General features: G+C 28.8%; 1 protein-coding gene across 3 annotated transcripts in view; it reads right to left on the bottom strand.

Annotated features, from left to right (window-relative positions):
- Window positions 1-24,482, bottom strand: part of LOC130899101 (scavenger receptor class B member 1) — a 49,455-nt gene extending 24,973 nt beyond the window's left edge. The window contains exons 1-2 of one of the 3 annotated variants that reach the window (XM_057808863.1): window positions 24,131-24,482; window positions 11,487-11,661 (exon numbers count right to left, since the gene is read on the bottom strand). In XM_057808863.1, coding sequence (XP_057664846.1) covers window positions 11,487-11,544 — 58 coding nt within the window. In that variant the 5' untranslated portion in view covers window positions 11,545-11,661; window positions 24,131-24,482. Of the gene's footprint in view, window positions 1-6,608; window positions 6,761-11,486; window positions 11,662-24,130 lie in introns of those variants that run through there. The other 2 variants (XM_057808853.1, XM_057808874.1) reach the window with 2 other exon arrangements.
- Between the last annotated feature and the right edge of the window lie 950 nt (window positions 24,483-25,432).

The following is a 25,432-nucleotide window of genomic DNA, read 5'->3' as shown; positions in this document are numbered from 1 at the left end:
ATTGGCAGAACTATAACAGTTTCATGCAAATCTTCTTGCAGTCTTTTTCAAACTGAACTTTTGTAAAATGCTTTTTCATCCAACGTAAAACAATGAATAATGGCTATGACAGAATCAAGGAAGAAGTTCTATCAATTATTGGAAGTCTTCTTCTTCTTCATCCGTGTATTAGGCGTAGTCGCCTGTTTTATCTTCGGCATCCTTGTCTCCTATCCTGTTTCAAGGTTGTCGCTCCACCTTTTTCTGGGTCGGCTAGTACTCCTTCGGCCCAATGGGGATTTATCGCGCGCTATCTTGACCAGTCTATTGTTATCCATACGACTTATCGATCGACTTATCCATCTTTTTTTTCTTGATAATACCCATTCGTTGACGTCATCTATTTTGCACAATCTTCTGATGTTCTCATTTCTTTCCCTGTCCAGTAGGGTTTTTCCGGCTATCCTGCGTAGCACTTTCATCTCTGCTATTTCTATCATTCTTTTGGTTTTCGCCTTTTCTGGCCGTGTCTCTGCGGTGTAGGTCATTATGGGTCTTACCGTGGCCTTGTATATTCTCGATTTGACTTCTATTCCGATATGTTTAATTCGCCATATTATTTCGTTCAAACATGCTGCGATTCTTAAGGCTTTAGTTGTTTGATCTCTTACTTCGTTTTCTACGTCTCCAAATCCTGAAATCTCGATTCCTAGGTATTTAAATTTTGTCACTTGGTGAATTATCTAGTCGTCTACGACTAACTCACATCTTATCGGAGTTTTGGATGTGGTCATACACTTTGTTTTGGACGCATATATTATCATATTGAAAGATTTAGCTGTGCAGTTAAACACAGCCTTTGGAGATCATCATCATTTTTTGCGACTAGAACTATTGGAAGTATTCCTTAGAAATACCTTCATAATATTTTCCAGTCCGTAGCTCGTCGCTCGTTTTCAAACAGTACTTCATTCAACGCAAGTCAATAATGCATTTTTCCGAAGAACTTGATATTTTGTCACTTTGAAATGATTACTTATTCTTTCACTTCAAGTATAATATTTGTATCGGAATCTGATACTTTCATATCCTACTTAATTTTCGAAAAGGGTTGCTGTTCAAAAATGATACAGGTTGTTGTGAAAATTTGGGATTGGATAATAATTTAGAACAGATATTTTTTTCACCTAAGTTTAGCGTATCATTGCTCAACGTCAAATGACCTTATTTGAAGTTTAATTTTTATAAATAAAGATACTTAGAAGACAGAATTAATTCACATATTCAATGACTCAGTACTTAAGGTCTTGTTTCCAATGTTACATTTGACACGATTGAAAATGCAAGTTTTAAAATGATGTCATCATATGCATGAAAACGAAGCAAGTAACGTAATGTACTGGCTGCGGGACATTGAAACGGGTTTCTTTTAATTTCTTTCACGTTTTTATTAACTTAGAATGTGAATTCCTTCTGAATATTGATGTATTAATAGAAGGAAAACCATTCAAGGATGTACAAGCCTCCACTACATATACAGTTCGTTGAAATAAGTGGGAAAACAAAACTTTTGCGTAAAATTCACTTATATGAATAGAACTATCGACAGAAAAATCCTAAATATGCACCCTTTAATTCCTACGCAGAACGATGCAAATAAATTCATATTTTTATTCTAGCTTCGCATCAATCAATTCACTTTGATTAGGTGCGTTACCATGGATCGACTGCTAGCTTAACTCTATTACTAGTATCTACTAGAAATATTCATATAATTTTATATAACTATTTAGTTATAGATATTGGAATTTATATGATGAAGTCCTAACGATTATTAAAGTGTAATCACAAGCATTTTCCGCACCTACTGATCGGTGTTCATGGGCAATCACCACGCAGTCGAACTGAATTTTCAACATCCATACACCTCTGAAATGATATATTAGATCTTTTCTCAAGCTTCATCGTTATACATAGAACATCTTGAGTCTGAAATCAATCTAAAACACTACAATGAAATATCGCTCTGTTCAGAGATCAAAGTCAAAATTCAAAAATTGTTTTGATCGTTTTCCTGAGACAATTGAATATTTTTCTATTATACTTGGTTATAAGCATATGAAAATACATCAAAAATTTGTGAAGATTTAATATTTGCTCCCTATCCATACGAAAGGACTAAGATGGATTGTTCTCTTGGCGTGTGCTCAAATTTGAAAGTGGGTTTCACAGTAGGATATACTTGTTAATATAAGACTGCATTTAATAAATAAATAGAAAATTGTACCTTGATGTTAAAACTTTAATATCAATAAATACAATTTAAAATAATATAATCAATGTAGTGTGACATACATCGCATAGCATACAAATTAAAAACCGTTTTGGTCGATTAAGAAAATATTAACAATACCGTTTTTGATGGGTAGGTAAATACCTAAAAGATTAATTTCCACAGAGTCTAATTTTTTAGATTTTTATTTTTGAGGACATATGAGATATCTCTGATTAGTTAAATATTTTTCAAAAATCAAGTAATCGAGTCAAAAGCTAACTACATTGAATATTTTTTATGAACATTTCTTGGTATATTTTGAGATACCTCGTATTTGAGGAGTGACGAGGAAACCAGACCATAGCCAATATTAGTGTGCCAAAACGATTTGTTATATATACGTATAGATGTTATGCAGCATGGGGTATATTACATTGATTTTATTGTTAAAATTGTTAGGTTCAAAAGTGTATTTATTGATATTTAACCTTAAATAATAAGCTGCAATGTTTATGCATTCATTAAATGCAATATCATGATGACAAATGAATCCTACTATGAAAGAGAATGGAACTTTGAGAATGGAACAAAGAATTGTAGTCCTATATTTAATTGTAAATATCTCGCAAAATTTTATCTAAATCAGGACGATGCGAGAATATGTTAATCATATAAATAGGATAAAAAAAATGTAGAAAATAGAATGTAGAAAAGAAAAAAACCCTTTGATTCTTTTATACACCTTAGGTATGGGGTGGATACAACGTCGTGACGATGTATTTTCATATGGTCAAGTATTATAAATAAAATGTCTAATAGTCTTTAAGAAAAAAGCGAAACAACTTTCTATATTTTCACACTGATATCAGGACAAAACGATATTTTATCCAAGTATTTTGGTTAAACACTTTTCTCTGTGTGCATTATTATTTATTAGTAAATTTGAGTGATACCCAAAAGTCTACAAAAAACTTTTACATTTTATTCTCTTCATAAATGGAAAAATAGAAACAAAATTAATTAAAGAAAAAATGATCATGGCTTTGTTTACGATTGAGTGAATTTAAGTGGGTTGATAAGCTCTCCATAAGTCATCAACGCTTTTGTTTACATGAAGCGACTTTGTGAAATGGATTTGGTATAGTGTGTGTTTTTCGTTTTCTACCAAAAAAGAAAGAATAATTATTTCCACTGTAACCCTCGTATTTTAGTCATAGGCAATTAATGTTTTTAATGAGCTGGCTTATCATTGAAAAATATTTTGTTAGGCATTGTTAGTATGAATTAATGGAAAGAATTTGTTTTAACGATGTATATTATGTTATGTAAAAACTGTTTTGCTGGTATGATTATATATATATATATATATATATATATATATATATATATATATATATATATATATATATATAATATGAATATAAAGTAAAAGTACAATTAATTAATAATTCAAGTCAAATTAGGACCACTTTATCATGCGTTATTAGTTGATAGTTAAAAAGATGATACTTGAGAATGATCTAATATCCTCTATTAGTGCGTTTCTTCTGTTTCTGATACTTTATGTTATCCAAAATCGTCATATCACTATTTTTGCGTGTGATTTCTATTTATCATGTATTATCTATTTATCATGTATTATCGACTACTCTTTGGATGAAGTATAGAATAAAGATGAGTGAAACAATGGGAAATAGGTAGAATAGACAAATTTAGTGGCAATTAAAGCGTACAACATTTAGAAAAGTTTTCTGTAAGCTCAAAGTAGGTATATCGTGAAACATTAGTCCGATTGAGCGAACTTTATGCACATTTCATAAGTGCTATTTAAATATGAATACAAAGGGAGTTTTGTTAGTCAATGTTAAAAATTTTAAAATAGAGAAAATCTATGTGATATATTTTTACTTTACAAACGACTACAAATATACAGAAAAAATTGCGTTATTGATTTCCGTTGTGAAAATTTAGTTATTAGAGAGTTGACTCAATCCGATCGACGTCTAACTAAACTAAACTAAAATAGGGAATGAAATTTTGATACTGATCAAGATATATCGGCATATCAAATCATCTCTGATGTTCAGTTTCCCATCAAACAGTTCATAATTATTTGAATGTTCGGGTGCCGCATGACTGCACAAAATTTAATTAACTGTGTCAAAAGGCATTGATAACTGGTATATATTGAAAAAGAATAAAATATGTTAACTTTATACGCAAAAGATCATAGTTGGAGCGTGGTGAAGTAACATAATTGACTGCAATGGCTGGATTAACGATCCTTAAGGTTTGACTAGACGGGGATGATCTACTATGAAATTTTGAAGCCTGGTTGAACGATCTATAAGGACCAGATTATTTGAGTGAAATCAAAAGAAGTTGGTCGATAGAAGAAGCGTTGTGTACCAGAACCAGAACCACTCAAGTATAGACACATCTTCGATTATTCAATTTTCAATTAGGTTTTATTCAAAAAAGAACAAAGCATGAAACACTTTTTAGATAACCTTATATATCTTTTGACGATATATTATTTGGTTTTAATGGCGTGACCATAATTATACATAAGCGAAATTGAATATTAAGAAATAAACTGATTTTGTTCATATCATATTCCAACCAATACACATGTGATTAACAGCTAATTTGATAATTGATTATACATATAATTTTGTATAAATATTTTGAGTGATATATGAATGTTTGGGAAATAAAATAAAATATTCAAATTAGAAAAATTGAATTCATATAAAATTTCTGGTTAACTAGGAAGAAGAATGTTTGGACATTGTTATATTGTGATGAGTTACTGACGGTTTATAAAAAAATTAAGTAAGATGCAGCGAAAATATTTCAGAATAAAAATAATACGTTCATATTAAACGTCGAAGTTAATTCCACCTAAACTAATGGACTACCAATATTGCTCAAACAAAATATGCAAATAATATCGAGATATCTAACAAACATATGATCTAAGTAAATAAATATTATTTTTATATAAAAAATTTATGCCTCACAATTTTTAGATACCATACATAAACCTAATAATTATAGAATCTCAATATATACAAATATTTCAAAATTACTAAGTAAAATGTGTTCAATTATACAAGCCACATTTCCATACTGAATTTCTGGAAGGTATTATGCTCCTTCGAACTACTAGTTAATTCCATTACATTGATGATTTCTTTCAACAATTAATGGTTGAATAATGGAATCTCTAATAACTTTCTGTCGAGCACAATTTCTGCATTGAGTATATGGAAGAAAAAGTATCATAAAATATAAAATTTGATATATATATTATCTTTCTAGTGCTTAGCTGCAATTCTAGATGTAATGCTTACTATCTTCATTGAAACTATAAGTAAAACTGAATTAGTGTGTATTTTTTCAGCGTCACAGCAAATTACTAGAGTTAATTGGAAGTGTGTTTCATTTTTGTAGTAACAATTTAAACGAACTTCAAAAATACATACCTTATTCAATTCAATTATCGAAAAAACTGAAATACATTCTATTTAAACATATTAGTGTCTGCTATAAATCAATAAACATGTTATCACCATTATTATAAGTTAAAAAACATGGCTGCAAATACTAAATACTGTTTTATACTTCATACTTTAGTTAAATTATCTGAAACTAATATTTAAAAACAGAATAAAATAACCAGAAATATAGCCAAAAAAAATCAGCAGTATTACAAGAACATAAAAACAAGAAGATTATCAATTTTACTCAAAAAACACAAAACTCTGTACTCAAGATACGCATTATCCAAAGATAAAATAAATGATTTATATAAAAATTACGTTCTCATTAAATGTTGATTCAAGTTGATTAATTTCTATCATACCTCGTGAATATTGTTTGAAATTCTACTGATTTCAATATTATTTATTGACGTATGAAAAACTTTTTATATATAATAATAATAATAATGATTTATTATTATTATTATTATTATTATTAGTTATATTCTTCTGCAAATGTACCCAATGATTGGTAGAACGTTTTTTTTATAGAAATTTAACTAAATTAGATAATTGCAAAAATATTTTGAATGAGGATCGCGGGTAGGTGAAAAATTATTTCTATGAAAAACTAGTAATTTAGTAAAATATATATTATTGTAAACTACGCTTTTGGATACCCGAAATTTAATGTAGATGCCAAAATGTTTTCTTTCGAGCTAATTACAACGACATTGACAAATTGACAACTTCAATAAAATAATTCAAGGTTAAGTATCAAAATAAATAAATACGCATAAAAGCATAGGTATCAGTATTTCCCTTTTTTTACAGAAAAAATCTATCAATTACTTAAGGGTGTCACTTACCCCAAATTAATTTCATCTTCTTAGGGAGGGCCATTTCAAAACTAACAAAGCAAACAACCGCACCTTATTGTCATTAAACGTCACATTCAAATAATAATAATAATTATAGAAATGACAATTTGTTGATCAACTGAAAACGTACAGTTGGTAATAAATTAGGTTGGCCACTATATTTTCTAATTAAAAGATTCATTGAGGTTAACCTGTTTCTGGTTCTCATAAACCGTATGACGTAAATGTTATGGCATGGTAATGTTATGAATATGACCATTTCAACTTGGAGAATTTATATATACTACATATATATATATATATATATATATATATATATATATATATATATATATATATATATATATATTTATGTGTGTGTGTGTGTGTGTGTGTGTGTATGTATGTATGTATGTATGTATTACAAATAATAAAAATATACTAACTAATATCAAAACACAATAACGTAATAATTAGTACGTACTCCAAAAATGTGTGATATTTCAAAAAAACTAGGTTTTTAAAAAGATAAAAGTATTAAATCCTATTTAACTAAAAGGATAATTTAAATTATTTCCTAAAAGGTTTGGGTTATAGCAAAATACTTCCAAAGATATGAATAAAAAAATTATGAGAGAAACAAGAATATCCACAAGTAAAAACAATAGATTATGAGACGCAGTTTGACTGGTCGGCATAACAACATTCAGTGTAGCATCTTAACTGCCGTGACAAGATAATCACAAAATCCACTTTAAGACGAAAGGTTAGACAAAGTCAATTAGTTGTATCACTTCTCTTTATGTATGAAATTTTTTAATGATGATTTGCAAAAGTTTCACTACTAAAGTATAAAATTTTATCATAGATTTGAGATTAACTTGATATTATATCTAATTGATTGAGTTGTTGTATCCTACATTTCTTATAGAAAGCTATATATTTTTTTTATTGTATTTGTTCCAAATATTATTGTAAAATAATAGGAGCTAGTTCAGTGCATTCAATTTGCAGTAATGTTGCTATAGCAATGTCAAACTTAATTTGTCAGCTATTCAAGTTATTCTTAACTAAAAAACTGCCATACTCCAACGTTTGAAATGTCCGAATCTCAGCCAAATATTGCGATAAAACGGTTTAAATATTTCACTCAGTATATATGCTGTGAGTGATATGAATAAATATTTCTGATTTAAGTAGGAATGGGTATTTGATCTTGATTTACTTGGACTTTAACCAAATCAATTATGACCTTTCAAAATGATATTCATAAAAAATATTTGAACGTTCTTGACAAAGGCTACGACCACAATTAATAATACATCAATTATCAAGGTACACGAGAACCTGTATAGCAGCTTAAAATTACAAAAAAAAAGTTTGTTCTCAGAATTGAAATCAACTAGGATACAAGTTGAATGCAGCATAATTAAATAAATTATGTACTTCATATTTGTTATATTTAAATTAATATTCTTATAATCGAAATTCTGCTTATATTTAATCATCACTTGTTTTAGTTATAAATTATATTTCCATATTTGGAGGTCAAAAAATGATAGTGTTTTACGCAAAAAATTTTGATGCTATAAATGTTATCAAAGAAAATTGAATTGATGTTGATCAAATACATCATTTATAGATACAGAAAGTGGTGTAAATAGATTAGACATTGTAAGGACCAATTTCAGATAAAATCAAAATAAGGAATACCGCTATGAGAAATAGATACCATGAAAACTGTCCTTTATAGCTTAAAATATTTCATGAAGCAGCACAACAAAATAGGGATTCATTTTATTGCTCTTTTTGGTAAACCATATATTTTGGGGGGTAAGGCATTGTGAATTTTCAATTTTTTTGCGTCTGCGAAATAAATGATCTATAAATCAATATAAATAAAGAAATTGTCAGTGTCATATTTTGAAAGTCGAAACGACAAAATTTATCTTTTTTTTAAAAATTATCAAAAAAAATAACTAATTTTAGAACAGAAGAGACTTAAAATCAAGAACATATATATATATATATATATATATATATATATATATATATGAATTGTAAAGAATTTAAGTTTTTGCCAGCTATATTATGAGCGGTTTTTTATTGGGAACGTGGAAAGGAAACACCAAAGTGGACTAACTTCAATATATTTTTTCAGGCGATAAATACATAAGTATTCAAAAGCTCCGAAAGTATATTGAAGTTAGTCCACTTTGGTGTTTCCTTGTCACGTTCCCAATAAAAAACAAACTAATATATATATATATATATATATATATATATATATATATATATATATATATATATTAATTCATTATAATATAAATATAGTCCGATTACCATATACTTTATCCTTCCATAAATAATAATAAATGCATTAAAGCAGAAAATATTCAAAATTCTGATTGTTATTATTTCTCGTCACAGACTAACTGTAAGAAGAACAAGGTAAAAACAACATCTGGCATTCCAAATAAGTAGAAAGTAAAATAGAAATTCATCTTATTGACATAATTTTAAATTCAGTCCAGTGTGATAATCAATTTTGTGTTTCGGTATTGACGGTTACGCTAATGATTTTCGTAAAAATATATTCATTCAATTTCAGTCATTTGCCCTGGTTTAAAACAACCTTTAATTTGTGTCAATAATAAATTACGGCATTGTCGTTATCAGATATCGAATTGAAGAAGAAAATAGTGTCTGACACTTTCCAGTCATTCTGTAAAATAACATGCACAAGTATTCTTATTTTGGCCTTGTAATGATTTTCATATTTTTGTCTAAAAAGTTACAATGAATAAACAATACCCATTGTAAATATCCATCAATCATGAATAAGATAAAACAGAAAATTCCCAAACAAAATGTATGTTGATTTTTAATTAAAGGTAAATATAAAAGCTTGAATGTCTAAATCTCCAATAAATAATCTGCACAAATGTCCAAACAAATATTTCTAATATAGAAAATGCTGAATGATAGTAGAAACAATCTAAAAGCTGAAGATGGGAGTTATTCATAGAAATAGAGAAGTTCAGTTCCTACTGTATGCTCTCTGTAGGATTAATCACTGCTTTGTAAGAATAATTTTTAATCAGATAATTGAAATTTAGCCAGAAACCTATTTATTTATTGTTTCAATAAACCCCTTTGAAAAGAAAGAGAGAGAGCTATTTGATTTATTCGTGGCTTCACAGATTCTACTCATGTTAAAAGATGGATTGAACTTAATATCATATGTTAAATATCCTTGATCCTTTCGCTCTTGATCAATAAGTTGCGATTCTTTTAAAGAGAATATTAAATGCCTTTTATGAAATATATTCCCAATAAATATCATGAATGTGAAAAAAAATCATTTTTTTCACATCCAGTTTATGAAGAGTTTTGGACAAAGAAGACCTCAACTATGGACGTGTCTTTACAATATTTGTCTTTATTGCTCTCCCTTTTCTTTACTATTTAAATTAAAATTTCTGTTGAATTCGTTGTACAATCTAGAATATCCAAACAATTAAATTTGGACGGACTATCACTGTGGATTATTAAAAATTCTTAATATTTTTGACGTGTTATAACTGTGATAAAAAGGGACACTATTCTACAATCTGCATTCATATTTAGATTATATATATAAAATAATTGTTCAAAAAATACATGTCTCTAGTAAAAGTTTGGACAGAAGAATGTGATTTTTATTATGAAATGAATGCAAAATGAAAAAATAAAAATGGTCTGAGCGTAAACTCAGAAGAGCTATTGTGTATGTGATATTGACACGAAAGGATTTTAAATTGAGCATCTTCTACGGTTGAATAAGAATCAAATACGTCAATAGTTTTAATTATAATTTTCATACGTTTTGTGGAAGCTCACATTTTACTTGTATTTGTCGTGGTGGAGAATGATTCGTCTTCTGCGATTGGTTTTCCTGATTTTTTCGAAAACTTCTGGCAAATAAATTAGTGTACCATTCAGAATAGGCCATATTACGTTGTTCTAATAGAATGGTGGCGACATGTCCAGTTATTTCGAAAACTTCGTGAGCTAACAACTTTTGTTGGATTTGGCTCATCTTGAAAAACCCATACAGCCCATTGTTGTTAAGTTTCAGGTTCATATGCATAGATCCATGATTCGTCGCCTATCACGATCTTATAGACGTCTTTTGAAGTAATGCGATTGAATTTTCTCAGCAATTTTTTGCATAAATCGACAAGAGCTTATTGAGCCATTATCAAATAATGCGGTATCCAACGCAAACAAATCTTTTTGACAGCCAAATGCTCATGCATCAATGTTCTCATAACAGCTGCTTTTGGACGACCTTCACTTAATTCATCCTGTAGCGAAGTGCGATCACGATTGATAATTCGGAAAACCAGCAAAACTGTAACTCGAGAGGGTGCTTCATCACCAAAAGTTGAAGCGAGGTGATCGGCATACGGCTGGCTGTTGGTTTCATTCACGTCGAAATTCATAGAAAATCATGGCACGAAAACGTTTGCGATTTAGTTTCATTTTTTGATCAAGATGAATAATTCAACTATCAAATATTAACAAAAAAAAATTGTATAATTTATATTATAACATTATGGTGCTAGCGGTAAATTTGTTGGATTTATTTTTTAGAGCTTAACGATATAGCTTGATAGCTTAATTTTCAGATCCACATTCTTATTTGTACAAGTTGCCTAATTACCATTTCCAGAACTAGAATTTGTCAAAAAATAGATACAGATTTAATAGAAAAATATGTATTGATATATTATCGATCATAATACACAAAAATTTCTAAACTAAAAACATGATATTCCAAATAATAATTGTTCTAGCATTGATTTTTTTTCGAAGAAACGTATATCGATAATTCATACTTACACCACTTTCTTAAGAAGGCACTTGATAACTTCGCACATAATTTCTCTCTTCCTTTCATTTTGCTATTCTTTAAAATGTTTATGTGATAAACGGAACTATTACACTAACACTTGCTGCAAAATTGGTTTCTAATCTAACTTAAACGATGTCCGAAGTGGTCTCGAGTTGTTCTGTCCTGCAACAATGATACTTATCAAAAATTAATGGAATTATGAAGAAATAAGCGTGTCAGAAAATTACCAGGAATCAGTCAATGAAATACGCAATATGTTTTATTCATCAAAATTTATTGTACAACAAATATTCTATTCAGCAAACATCTTTTAATGGTATTTTCAGAATTCGGTTCGCAAAGTCTCTTCTATTTAAATAAAACGTGCGCTACGATGTAGTAATTCGAGTTTTGAGAAGAGTAGGTGACTGGAGGAACAATATCCGATCAATATTATGATATATTTAGAAATTTGTTCGTTATCGTGAACCATAAGGAATAATTTGAAATTATTGAGACTCAAAAGGTTTAGCGATTAGCGAATTTCTACATTCGTCCCTTACTCACAATAGGTTTCCTAAGTTATTTTATTAGCAACCTTTGAGACTGCGTACTTGCAGCTTGTAGCATTCATGTATGTGTGTATAATTTTTTGTCACGTGTTTCAAGAAGTTAACCTTGACTCATTAATAGTTCTTATTGGTTTTCACTTTTCTACCTATACTATATATAATATCTTTAAACTATTAAAATTATTAGTTATTTAAATGTTATATACAGCGGCATATACCTACAACAAAAATTTGAATGTCTACAAATTCAGAAATCTTATCATGTACTTGTGTTTCAGTCATTTATAAAGCTATTTATTCTATATTTAGTAATTTCACAAATTATTTTCTCGTGTGTTAGCGTTAGTTATTTAGCGCATAAGCATTATTGTGTAAACCATTGAAAACATTATTTTATTCTGGGAAAGTTACAGATCTTCTTGGAAGTAATCCAGTAATTAATATACTCATACAATAGAGCTTTGACTACTTTTTAGGTTAGGTACAGGAGAAACTTCGCTTTCTCTTGAGATATCTCACTCTTCAATTTATAATTCGAAATGTCAATTTGCGTTAGTTCTCTCCAGGTTAATACTTAACGGTACGGGATCTCGCAGGAATTAGCAGGGATTTGAAAATATATTCAGAACTTATTAAGTGAATAGTTATTTAACAGATAATTATAAATATACTATACACATCACAATTCTTCCTTAGTAGGATAAAGTAATAATATATATTACATATTCACTTGTGGATGTGGATGTGGATGGACAATGTGGCATGCACAGAATGTACCATGTTTAAATTTTTACATACTCTGCATTTATCATGTCCATGTACATTGTGAACATATACAATTTCCAGAATTGTACGGAATGTCAAGTTATCATGAATCAAAAACGGAGTTTGTCGTTTTTCGTAGGAAAGAACGACAACTTTCCTGGCTAATTTTTAGTCGAATAATGAATTATATAGCACCACCGAAGAACAAGACATCAAATTCGACATTTTTAATAGCTTGCAAAGAAAGACGCGTAATCCGCTGACTGGTTGGAAGGGACGTTAGTACCTTAGAGCATCTGTTGAGAAGTGTTTATTTGCACGAATCAAAAAGCAGCTATTTTGGATTAGAAATTGGGACGCTTTGATGAGATGCATAGAAACCGGTTAGCTGATTACATCAGTCTCCTTGTAAATGTCGATATCGACGAAGAGGTCAAAACACTTTTCTTTGCTAATTTGGTAATAAAGGTGATTTTTGTGAGGATATGAAACTAAAAACGTGTGTTTTCAGGAACATTAAGATGATGATTATTCCAATAAATGAATCGGATCTAAATAACCTTAACATAATCAACGCGTATATTTATATTTATAAAATAAAAAAAAACATTCAATTTAACAGATTTGAATTTCAATAATAAAGGTAATCAAGAAAGGATAACATGATGTAGGTGATCTATTGATCTATATAAATATGCATATTGTTGGTGTCAAGGCAAATTCTGATAAAGATAGCAACAGCACGAAATGTTTGTCTTCAGAAAAATACAAAAACTAATTTTAAATCAGAAGAGTCATTCTAGGCTCCTCCCTTTGTAATACCTGGGTGCTCATTAATTTAACACTTAAATTTGCGAACTGAAATACAACACATAGTTATTCTTTCAAAAATTGATAACACCCAACTTCAAATTAAATAATTTGCAACATCTTCCAAAATCTGTTAGTTTTGATGAGAGAAATTTTTAATACGGTATTGAATTTATTTGTTTACGTAATCTGTATTTCACTATTGTGAGAACTCTTTATAGACTTATAATTTGGAACAACCTATATAAATTTTGTAAAGGTATATATTATGTATTTAATGATTCGATAATTAGAATCCTTCTTAAGTTGGTATTTACAACTTTGTTATTTCTATAAATCTCACATATTACATATTATTACTTTGAAGGAGAACAAAGTAGGTCGAAACGTCAATTTTTACTTGCTATTGTAAGCTGATTTCCATAGGAAAGAGACTTAAAATCAAGACAAATTATCACGAAAAAAAGGTTACTTTTTTAATGACTTTTTGTTCCGATATCCCATAAATGAACAACTTAACTTTTTCCCTTTCGATCTTTTAATGCACTAAAAATTTTAGATAACCCCGGAAAGAGAACATGTGTGTGAACAATCTCGTATAAGCACTGATAACTGAGAACGTGGGATCGTGTCGCTACGCATTTGTAGCCCGACTTTTATCCTTTCGACGAGAATGAGTCTTCTGGTTTTGTTAATATTCGGTGCCTCATTTAACAACGTTCCAAAGGAATAAAGGTATTTCAATAGAAGTTCACTTTATATTGAAGATAACACTTAAAAACTAAACCAGAGAATCAGATAATTTTTAGTACAAAAAACTATCATTTTCAAAGTATATTGAATTAAATTGAGTTTTTTTATAAAACTAAATTCTCATCATAAATTCAATAGAAAATAATGACAAATATAAAAATTTTCATTTACATTTCATTCCACCAAAATCAATCGTAAATAAAAAAATCTGAAAATTCATGGGTGTAGTTAAGTAAGTTTATAACCGTTATTGACCTCCTTCCATAAACGTAACAGTCACGTAATATTCAAGAATAAGCGTTCTTTATGCTTATATTAGATATAAATTACCATTTAACGTTTCTATGAATATAAAAATTTGCCTATTTCAACTATTTATGGTAGACATTTTGAAACTGATTATTTCGGCACACACAGACTGACATGTTTTGGATATATTATCATAATATTAATTAATAACTAAAGCGAAATATTCGTTGTCCAGTATAATCAATACATAATTCAATAAATATATATCGATTTCTTAAATTTTGATCCATCAGCTTTCTTACCACTATTGAAAATATAATAGGAAGGAAGCATCTTTTAGACAAAATAATTTAACTTAACTGACGGTTTCGTATTTCACAGAAATAAAGATCTATAACTTTTTTTGAAATATTATTCTTCTAAATTCTGACTACTTCTGACAACTCATTTTCTGTTTCTGGCACTGGGCTGTTTTACATTATTTTATTCATTTTGCTTCATTGCTTGTTTATTTGTGTGTGAATCTTGTCACACAATTTTGATTTGAATTTTGAAGTATCTAAACTCTTCAAACTTGAAAAAATATGAATGTCTTTTGAACAAATACATATCTTTAAGGCTTGATATTGATCCTCCAACATTTGACACTTAATAATATTAGGACTAAATTTATTTTGCGGCGAATTTAATTTATTTAATTAAAGTATTGGAAGAAAAAATGTTCTAAAAAATTATTTTATTTTTATTTATTATATTTATTATAAATTTTAAAACTGATCTTCTTTCAAATATATTTTCTAAGAATATTTCTTCAGCCAGCGGTGATTCTGCTAGTGAATGTTGGATAGATGCTACTGTTCATGAGACTGCGCTTACTGTTGATTTCGTCTGATGGATGAATGGAGTGTTTCATAGATTAAGCGTTTGATAGAAAACATCAGATTCCAATCGATTTTAAAGCGTTTAGGCATGATTTTATATATTTACCAGTAACATGGATCACGCATGCATCAATAGTTTCATTCAATATAATTTAGTATTTATATACGATAAAACCTCTGACTATACTTTAGCTGCTTGTAGTATTTGAAACTTCTAATTAAAAAACTATAGACACACGATTATTTTCCATGGAATTTGTGATAGGTGACAACTTCTCTTTGTTTTATATAGAAGCTTTTTCTATTTATTTAATGCATTTGAGCCCTAAATAACACAAAAAGAGTTTGGTAGTTATATTATGTTACGTATGAGCTTAACCATTGTTTTTAATTCTTTCATCATATATTGAGAAATTGAAATTCTATTTAAGTACGTATTTCTCAATAAGAACTGAACAATATAAAAAATATGCATCTTGCAATGGTATAATAATTGTTGTTGCGGTTAAATGATTCAAACTGAATTTACATGGGAAAATGAGTAGTCACAGGTGTACCAGTTTTGGGACTTTGTTTGGAATGCGGATATTTCAGTTATATTAATCAGATTATATACAAATTATGACCAAATGTAATTATTAGGAAAATAGAAATTAAAATGTGGACAGATTTCTTGATTTAATATATTTATATATTTAATATATCTTTCATTTATCATGAGTCTATTGTGATTATATTTTTTCGTATTCGACGATAATTTACTATTTGGTAATATTTTCTAAATAATAATATTCAAAAGATCCGAGTTTAAAATAGTGTGCATTCTACATTCAAAACAACGAATTCGTTATAAGTAATACTGATGGGTGGTTTTTACGGTGAGTTGAGAATACTTTAGATAAAAAGTTAAAAAGTGTAATTATTATTCCATGCTTATGGTTTGTGAAAAACAAAACTAACTATTAACTAATGACTGGAATTGTCTTGGAGGAAATAGAAAGTGAGAGAGAAGATTAACTCAGAATTTCAGAAAATACTTTCTAATAATTTCACTTTTCCTTGCGAGACGCAAAAATTCTTTTAGATCATCTAATGTGTGATAGAGGTAAAAATTTGAAGCCAATCGGTGGGTTTCTGTTTTCGGAACTCCAGCCTTTAATCAATTTTCTCATTCCAAATTTATATGCCATTTTCATTCATCCATATTGGATTATTATGTTGTATACAAACAAGCAACAACAATGACTGTCGATTACTAATTATAGGTCACAAGTTTGATGCGTCATTGAAAAAATGCATGTAATTTAAAAATACACAACAAAAATGCATGCCATCGACTTCCAAATCTAATAATCTAGAACTACGCTATAAGTAATTTCAAATAAAAAATGGTTTTAATTATATCTTAACAAATTTAATTTTTTTTTTCAATATAACATATTGACTCCTACTTTTCCATGACTTATTCATGTATTTACAATTGTCATTTGAATGAAATGATGCTTTCTTCAAAAACTATACTTGATTGGACACTCAGTATATTGCTGCATAATTATTCAATTTACTCAGTGAGTTTTCTCTTGCTCTTTGACAAGGTAGGCTTTTTCCCAAATTCTCATCACCATAAATCGTTAAAAGACCCCCAGTATATTAATAAATAACTTTCAGACATTTATGTCTATTCTACAATCTCCAGGTTTTCAAAAATTTATATTTGGTTCTTTTTATCGGACGGTACTGTTATTTACAACTAGTCAGTTGATGTATTTATTGTTTATCATTAGTAGAAAAAACCTGGGTTCACAAGTGAATTCTATTATTGTCATGTGATCGTTTGAAATTTATGCTGCATACAAGGTGCTCCGTCACTTGATGCAAAAAATTCGAAAATGGTTAGATGAAGTGAAAATAATGCATGGAGATAAAAATAAATTCTCATAGATATAGGCCTTTAAAATTGAAAAATTAGAACTTATATTTCGTAACTTTTACAGAGACAACATATACAATCTAAAGATAGAAAATACTTACACGAGGTATTAAAAGACAAGCAAATATTTCTAATCGAGCCGCATACTGTCGAACATTGTGTTGCTTATATTAAGGAAAAAATTTAAATGTAGGAAAATTCAGTTGGTTACACTACAAATCAAATAAAAACAAAAAAAAAACTATAATAAGTGGTCGAGGTGGGCACCTTACACTTCTACACACTTCCGGAGTCTACGGGAGGATATTTCGTTGAACTTTCCTTCCCTATGTTTACCGGTATTGCATATACCAAGCTTTCAACATATATTCATTTAGGAATTAAGGAGAGGCTCTATCGTGCATAAACTACATGTCTATGCGAATGTTTAGAGAAATTTCCCATAACATGGGTGGGAAATCATTTTGGAGAGATTCTAGGTTTCGCCGACCATTCAGATTATTATCAAAAAAATATTGACCCACTAAATTATCACCCACTATTCCTGTCCACACATTATTACAAAATCGGTGTTGATTCTTTGTTAGAATTGTACGATGAGGATTTTCATCTGCTTATAAGTGTAAATTATGGGAATTAATAAAACCGTCTCGTAAACAGTACTTTTCTAACAAAAGTATTATCAACTCGTCTTGCTGGATAATCCTGTACTTCCATGGCATACACTTTCTGGATGAGATGAATGCATTTTTCTCTGAAGCTGGTTTTCCTATATTTTGTTATTGACCTTCGCCAACTTTATGGCAAACGGTTTACTTGGCTTTTAAAACAATCTAAAAATCTATATAACTCCTAAACCATAAATTTGATCGAGTTGAACAAAGAGTACATATACGTAGCTCATGTTGCTATTGAGATATTGGCCCAGTTTTATATATTGTGGATAGGTTGGTATCTCCTCACTGGAAGCATAATCAAAAGGATACATGGGCTAAATTCCAAATATAACCAACATACCATAAAATAGTGCAGAGAAAATAAAAATTGAGCAAAAACTAACTAACCTATGAGCCCAGAAGTCACAAAATTGAAATTGAACATGTACCAAATTATATGATTAGGGTAATTTTTAAGGCGAAACAATCCACCAGCCCAACCAGATCTTTCGAATGTAGCTATTGGACATTGGAGGAGCATCTCTCAAGAAATTATCAATAACTTGTGAGTCATCACATTAATTAGATGTAGAGGGAAAACACTATTAATTCACTTCTGATATGATTTAGTTGGTTTTTTGAACTTTTATTAATTTTTAATTGTAATGTTTTTCTTTAAAATTTTTTTAGGATGACTTCACAATTATAAATTTCATTTTGTATTGATGTGTACTATTCTTAAGAATCTTTATAATTCAACTCTGAGAGTTTTTCTCAAAGTGTAGTTTTAGTATAGGCGGATTCAATATATGATGATATAACGACATAATATGATTTAAAAAATCATTCAGTTAGGTAGTTGGTACCAAGTTAAAGTAACCAACATACTCGTAACTTACTAAAGTGTACCATTTTTGGTTACAGAGATCTAAATTGCAAGAAATTGAAAGTAGAAAGCGTTATTATGTTTCTCAACATTAAAGTGTGTCTAAAAAGTTGTTAGTTGATATTAAAATTAAAAATGTATTGATGGAATGATATGGTGTACTACTGCTTTAATTTTTTTTGTATTTTTTGAATGCTTGAGGTGTTTATTACATATTTAATAGCGATGTTTATTACGTACTTAATTGGCGATTAAAGTTTTATTTCATATTGTTAATTATGACATAAATACCATTTCCAAGTTTAGGTTGAAATTATCACACTGATGAATTTCATATATTCGTACTTATTACATTTTTCTCTACCACTTTCGCTAAAAACTACAATGAAATTCCAGATTGTTTCCCAGCCATTTTTGAATAATGAAACCATTTCGTTCACTATAATAATTGACTAATATTATTTAACATGTTATTATAATATTATATCATTGTGATAATAAGAAAATTAATATGTCTCTGTAAGATTCTGTAGCTTGGACATCTGCCAATCAAGCTCTAACAGCAGATAACAAGCCTCTCCTGAGTCACAGAGTGGTCACTATTAACTCAGATACTAGTTAGTCAGAAATGATAGTCACAAGAAAGACCTATACAAATATAATTAAATTTAATCATTATTTTTTGTAATATATCAGCTAGCAAATATCTATTAAATAGCAACATTGCTATATTTTTAGTATTTATAAACGATAATTTCAGTTGAAAATTATATCAAATTTGAAGTACAAAAATGATGCTCATCAATCAATAGGAGTATCTCGACGGATAGAAATTTCACATAGAAAAATAAGACATAACATAAAAGTTCTGTTATTATTCTGCAAATAAGAAGACAAGAGAAACAATTGATATATTATTTACTGTAAATACAGATATAAATATCTGTAAAGAGACGTATGAAGTGTTCTAATTCAGTAAGTTCTGAAATAAATTGGGACTGCGTAAAAGAGCCAAAGAAAGTGGTAATGGAAATGAGATTGCTAACCAGAGCACCACTACTAGTGTCGAATACATCTTGAAGTGAAATAATTCTAAAGGAGCTATAACTATAACTATTTGAGCAATTGTTTGGGAATTATAATGATATTTAAACAACGTTTTAACATGACTTTTCAATTATGGAAAGGCTTTATAAATTTGAAATATTCTGGGGACTGAGGAAGAAATTCTTGTATTTATACCGTGTGTGTATTACCCTGAGTTAACGACCTATATATTATATCTGCAAAAAGGTCAGGAAAACTGTTAAGATGTTCAAGCAGGTAAAAGGAGACAGTAGATCGTATAATTTATTGACGTTGAAGAATTACGTGTATGGAATAGTTTTTTTAAGTGAAACTAAGAGATTGTAAGTATGTGAAAGAATATTTGTCAAAGTTCATCTTCTAGATCAATTAATTACGTTGAATAAATCGTAAACGCCAAATAACGTTCATAAAGTAACATGCGTTAAGTAGTAGGTAAATGGACATATTTATCAAAAAATCGTTGAATGGGCCAAATTTCTATTCAATTTTGTTTTTAAAAGTAATGATGCTTTTATCCTTGTTATGTTACACAGCCATAACTTTTGTTTTAAATAAAACGCAATATTTCTAATTTCCATCATTCTAAGAAATATTACCTATATTTTGTAACAACATTAAAATTACATATTATTATGAATAAAATTGATGGAATAATGTATTCTGATCAAATATTTGAAATAGCACGTATATTGTACACACTATATTCAATCGGTAATAGTTTTATTTCATCTTTCTTTTTAAACACATGAAAAGCTATTATCATTTATTTGTTACAATTAGTATTTTTTTAATATATATCAAGTACTCATTTAATGAATTTATCGAAAACTCTTTAAAACTGCCTGAAAATATTAAAAGTACACAAAGTGGGTGTATTTAGAGCACCATTTTTTAACAATCTGGTTACATGTCATCAGGCCTAATCAGAGGAAAATTTGCCCATATTATTGATTGCAGGTTCTAAACAACATAACCATCCTCCCTAGAATAGCAACATGTTTTATAGAATGGACCCAATATGTTGTCAATAAGTTCTCTACTTGAATTTGGAATTTGATTTTTTCAACTAACTTTTTATTAACACCCAATCTCTTTTCATTGAACGAATACGAAAGAGCAGATGTATGAACTTATTGTTTACAACCATTGTCAATAAAATTTTCTGTCTAGGAGTTCTTTCTGTAATTATTGTAATAATTTATTCTGTTGCTCTTTGGAAATTAGTAGAATTGTTGTCTGCTGTAAGATTAAAAAAACCTATTTTTTTGCCTCACTTATAAATGAGAATGAAAAATTTATGTACTCATACACTCCATGTATTTTTTCCACAAAATTTGTTGTAATAAAGAATACTTTAAACAGTGCGTTAAGTGAAATGTATAATCAAATATTTTCACGGACCCTCGTATGAAACAATTTGTTTTTCAGTCTGATGTTGAATAATAATCTGTTGTTGGTATCATTGAATTTGCGTAACAGTCTAGAAAGTTGAACTGGCTGCCTCGAAGTACGAGAACGCAAATGTTTAATTTATGTAATAATTCAATAATAAAATTCCACGATATTTCATATAAAACTAGTACATATACAATGAGTCGTATCCTTTTGAAAAATCGTCCATATATATTTCTTAATTAACGTGAAGTCTATTACTTCAAAATATATATATATATATATATATATATATATATATATATATATATATTCCAAAGAATAGAAGTTTTTCATTGAAATGTATTTGTATTTTGTTTTCTCCGATACCAATATTTTTCTACGACAACTATATTGTCAAGAAAATAATAATAAAAATTGAAATTCATTGATATTAACATTGTTTCTGCAAATGAATTTGTATTGAACATAGTTTTAACGTGTACAGAGAAAGGTGATTATATTGTATATAAAACGGAATTGTGATTTTTTATATTTACAACAACTCTCAGTGATTTTGAGTTAATAATAGCCTCAATGGCATAGGACAATTTCTAAATTCTATAAGATAAATTGTGTGGTTTCTTCAACTTTGTCTACGAACGATCTCACCGATATATTAGTTAAAAGAAAATAATTATTTTCTAATTGATGAATGGACTTATATCCTTGATACTTTAATAATTGGCATTTGTTGTGATGGATATAACCGTTCTATTATTGTTTTTTTTTTAATTTCATGTCAATACTAATAAAAGAAACCAAAATGAGTCACTACATAGATGTTGCGTCCACATTTACTTGCGTTCGCTCACCAATTTACGTAATTTGTTGTAAGCATTCAGGTTTATTTTATTTTTAATTTGTTGAAGTGTATAAGATACTGAGTTTTTCATGATTTTAATCAAGAGTTGCAGTGTAATTTTTGATGTGAAATTATGAATGGTGATGTAGTAACTTTATTATTACTACATATTTTATTCATTTCGTAGCATATGCTTAACAATATAAGCTCTTATTTTATTATTTATATAATCAAGTTATTTATTATTTAATATCAGTATCTTATATTCTTAATTATTTTTTATTCTAAATCTGTATGGGTGTGTAGAAAATTTTAGTAACTAGAAAATGAAAATTGAATGAATTTTATATTGTGAACAAGTAATTCTGATAATTCTGCAAACCATTCTAATGCCATACTTAGTATGACAGAATTATGTCACAATCTCTTTAAGCAGATTGGAGTTCTCTTGAGTTTATATGGATTTATATTAGTTAAATATATTTTGTCGGACACATAAATACTTACCCCTCAAAAGCATTAAAACTATCTATTACAATTCCATTCCATATTTTGATATTATTCCAGAAACTGAGCAAATAATTTATTCAAGTTAATGGTGAACACATTAAAAATTAGTAAAAGTAAATAATTTTGTTCAGCTTTTGAAAAGAGAAAAAGTACATAACCTTTCTATCTTTGATTTCAGATATCCCAAGACAAATTCATCTCACAATAACTCAACAGGTAGACATTATTTATTGGGAAAATCTCATAAAACTTAGTTTACAGCGGCGTAACATTTTTAGAATATAGGACTTTTAAATTGGTCGCATTCAGCGGATGAAGCTGTTGTGAAATCCTAGCGGAATCGTTAGGAACTGAATCGTGAGAAAAGTGAACAAATACTAAGAGAGAATCAGACCAAAAATTTGTTAAATCAATTATGTTCTGTGATGAAACGTGAGGTTGTAGCCTTCTTAGACGAAAAATGATTGAATTTGGTCATGAGGATGAGGAAAAAGAATTGGAGCTCCACACACATCATTATTCTTAAAAAAAACTAGACAAAGTACCATCATATACACTCATTAAATTTAATAAAAATAATTTCGTTTGGATAAAATAAACAAAAAAACAACAAAAATACCCTTTATGTCAAAACTAACTATTTACAGAAACTAAAAACGGCTTTTCAGCGAAAGTTTAACACGTTCCCTATCATTACCGCTAGTGGTAGGTAGCAGTAGCGCTAAGCATTACGTCCGCGACCATTATTTATTCTCAACTCACAATACAATTATACGCCCCCCCTTTTGAAGCTTGAACCTTTTTTCCCTTATCTTTTTGCCCTTTTAAAAAATACTCTAGCTCTTAATTTTTTTCTACTGTCAAGAGAATTCAAAAAACCTTAAATAATGACTTGGAGCGTGCTATTTGTGGGATCTCGATTTTCGCTTAAATTAAATACTGATTAATGCACGGAGTTTAAAAAAATTAAAATAGGACATCAATTTTTTCATTAACCAGATGATGTTAACATTATTGGCCAATAATAAGGACATTTGTTATATACGTTCACAATACTTTAAACCTTAAAATGTAGTCCTAAGATAGGAGGTATGGGGTAAATGGGTTTTTATTGTTATTATATAAGTTAAGGCTGTCACTGTTTACTTTTTAATTACAATGAAAGTACTACTCTTTTATTTTTATTATACCAGGAATTTGTTTTTTGAATTGGTAATAGAATAATGAACTCATCCTTGTTTTCAATATTAAATAAAATATTAGGTTACAAGAAACGAACAGTATGAAATTCCAAAACTTTCTATTTTTATTTTACCTTCACCGATATATGTCCACTAGTGATAACTTATTCAATTAAATTTCCTTTTCATATAAACGTGATATAACTACTTTAACAAATGTAATTCCACTCCCCGTCGCCAAAACTTACTTCGATGTTAATAAATGTCTTTGCACTTCACTCTCGCAAATGGCGAGCCACTTTTTCCAAGATAGTACCTTCAGAGCTTACGACTAAAATCGCACACTACTACCGTCCCCTTCCGGTACAACGCTAACTATGTTTCTGAAGGATTGGAGAACGAATGTTACACCTGATCGAAGTACGACGCCCCACTCTATCTATTTTACTCACGTAGAGTAATTACTTTAAAGTTTAGTTACTAGATAATTAATATAGGGCTGGTATATTTCCTATATTGTAGAGCAGATACAAAAAAGAAAGTTGACAAATTATATATTGCAATTCTTCTTCTTTACCACTTATTCATCAGTATTGTAAATTTACAGTTACAAATTAATGCCGCTATTGCGGATTTCGCCAATTTTGTTAGAGGAAATTCTGTTTCTTTATTTTACAATCTTTTAATAGTGTACATATTTCGTGCAAACAAAAATTCACACTTTCGCTACTATCCATGATAATGGAAAAGTTTTGATTTAAACTGACATTTTTTTGACAGAAATCATTTTGAAATTATCGAACAATCTTTGGCGGTCAAAGAGAAAGCTCCATTCTTGACAAAGTCCCATTTTTACTTAAAAAGGTAATTACATTGTTTAAATGTTAAGTTTCCAAGATATATGTCATTCCATCATATGTACTCTCTACTGATTATCTTGTAACACAAAAACCTCTTCCTTTGGCAGGCTAGCAAATCTTTTACCAAACATATTTATTATTTCTTCTCAATATTGGGTAATTTTCTTTTGGCAATTCTAGATCAGAAGTCCAGCACCAGAGAGGCGGAAGTTAAAACTTCACATATACGTTGTTGATTATAGGTTAAATTTGAAGTTGTAGGTATTTCACGTTTTTATCATTAAATATTTTCAATTAATACATATTTTTTTTGTAGTGTTGAGAGATTGTCAAAAATGTCATGATCTAATACAAAAAAATATTTTTGGGTGGTTTTGTGGTAGGAAATTATCGTTTGAATTCAATGTTGAAGTAAGTGTATTTTCAAAATAAAGAAATATACTAATAAATAATATTTTAACACAGATTCTCCAATTTCGAGAGCATTTGTCCAATCTGTCACTCTCTAAAAAGTAGATTATACTGAACAAGAGCTGGAAATTTTATATCAAGATCATTTTAAACCAGGTTAACATT

This window comes from Diorhabda carinulata, chromosome 1 (assembly GCF_026250575.1).
Source record: "Diorhabda carinulata isolate Delta chromosome 1, icDioCari1.1, whole genome shotgun sequence".
Classification (NCBI taxonomy): Eukaryota; Metazoa; Arthropoda; class Insecta; order Coleoptera; family Chrysomelidae; genus Diorhabda; species Diorhabda carinulata.
This window is presented reverse-complemented; position numbering and strand designations above follow the sequence as displayed.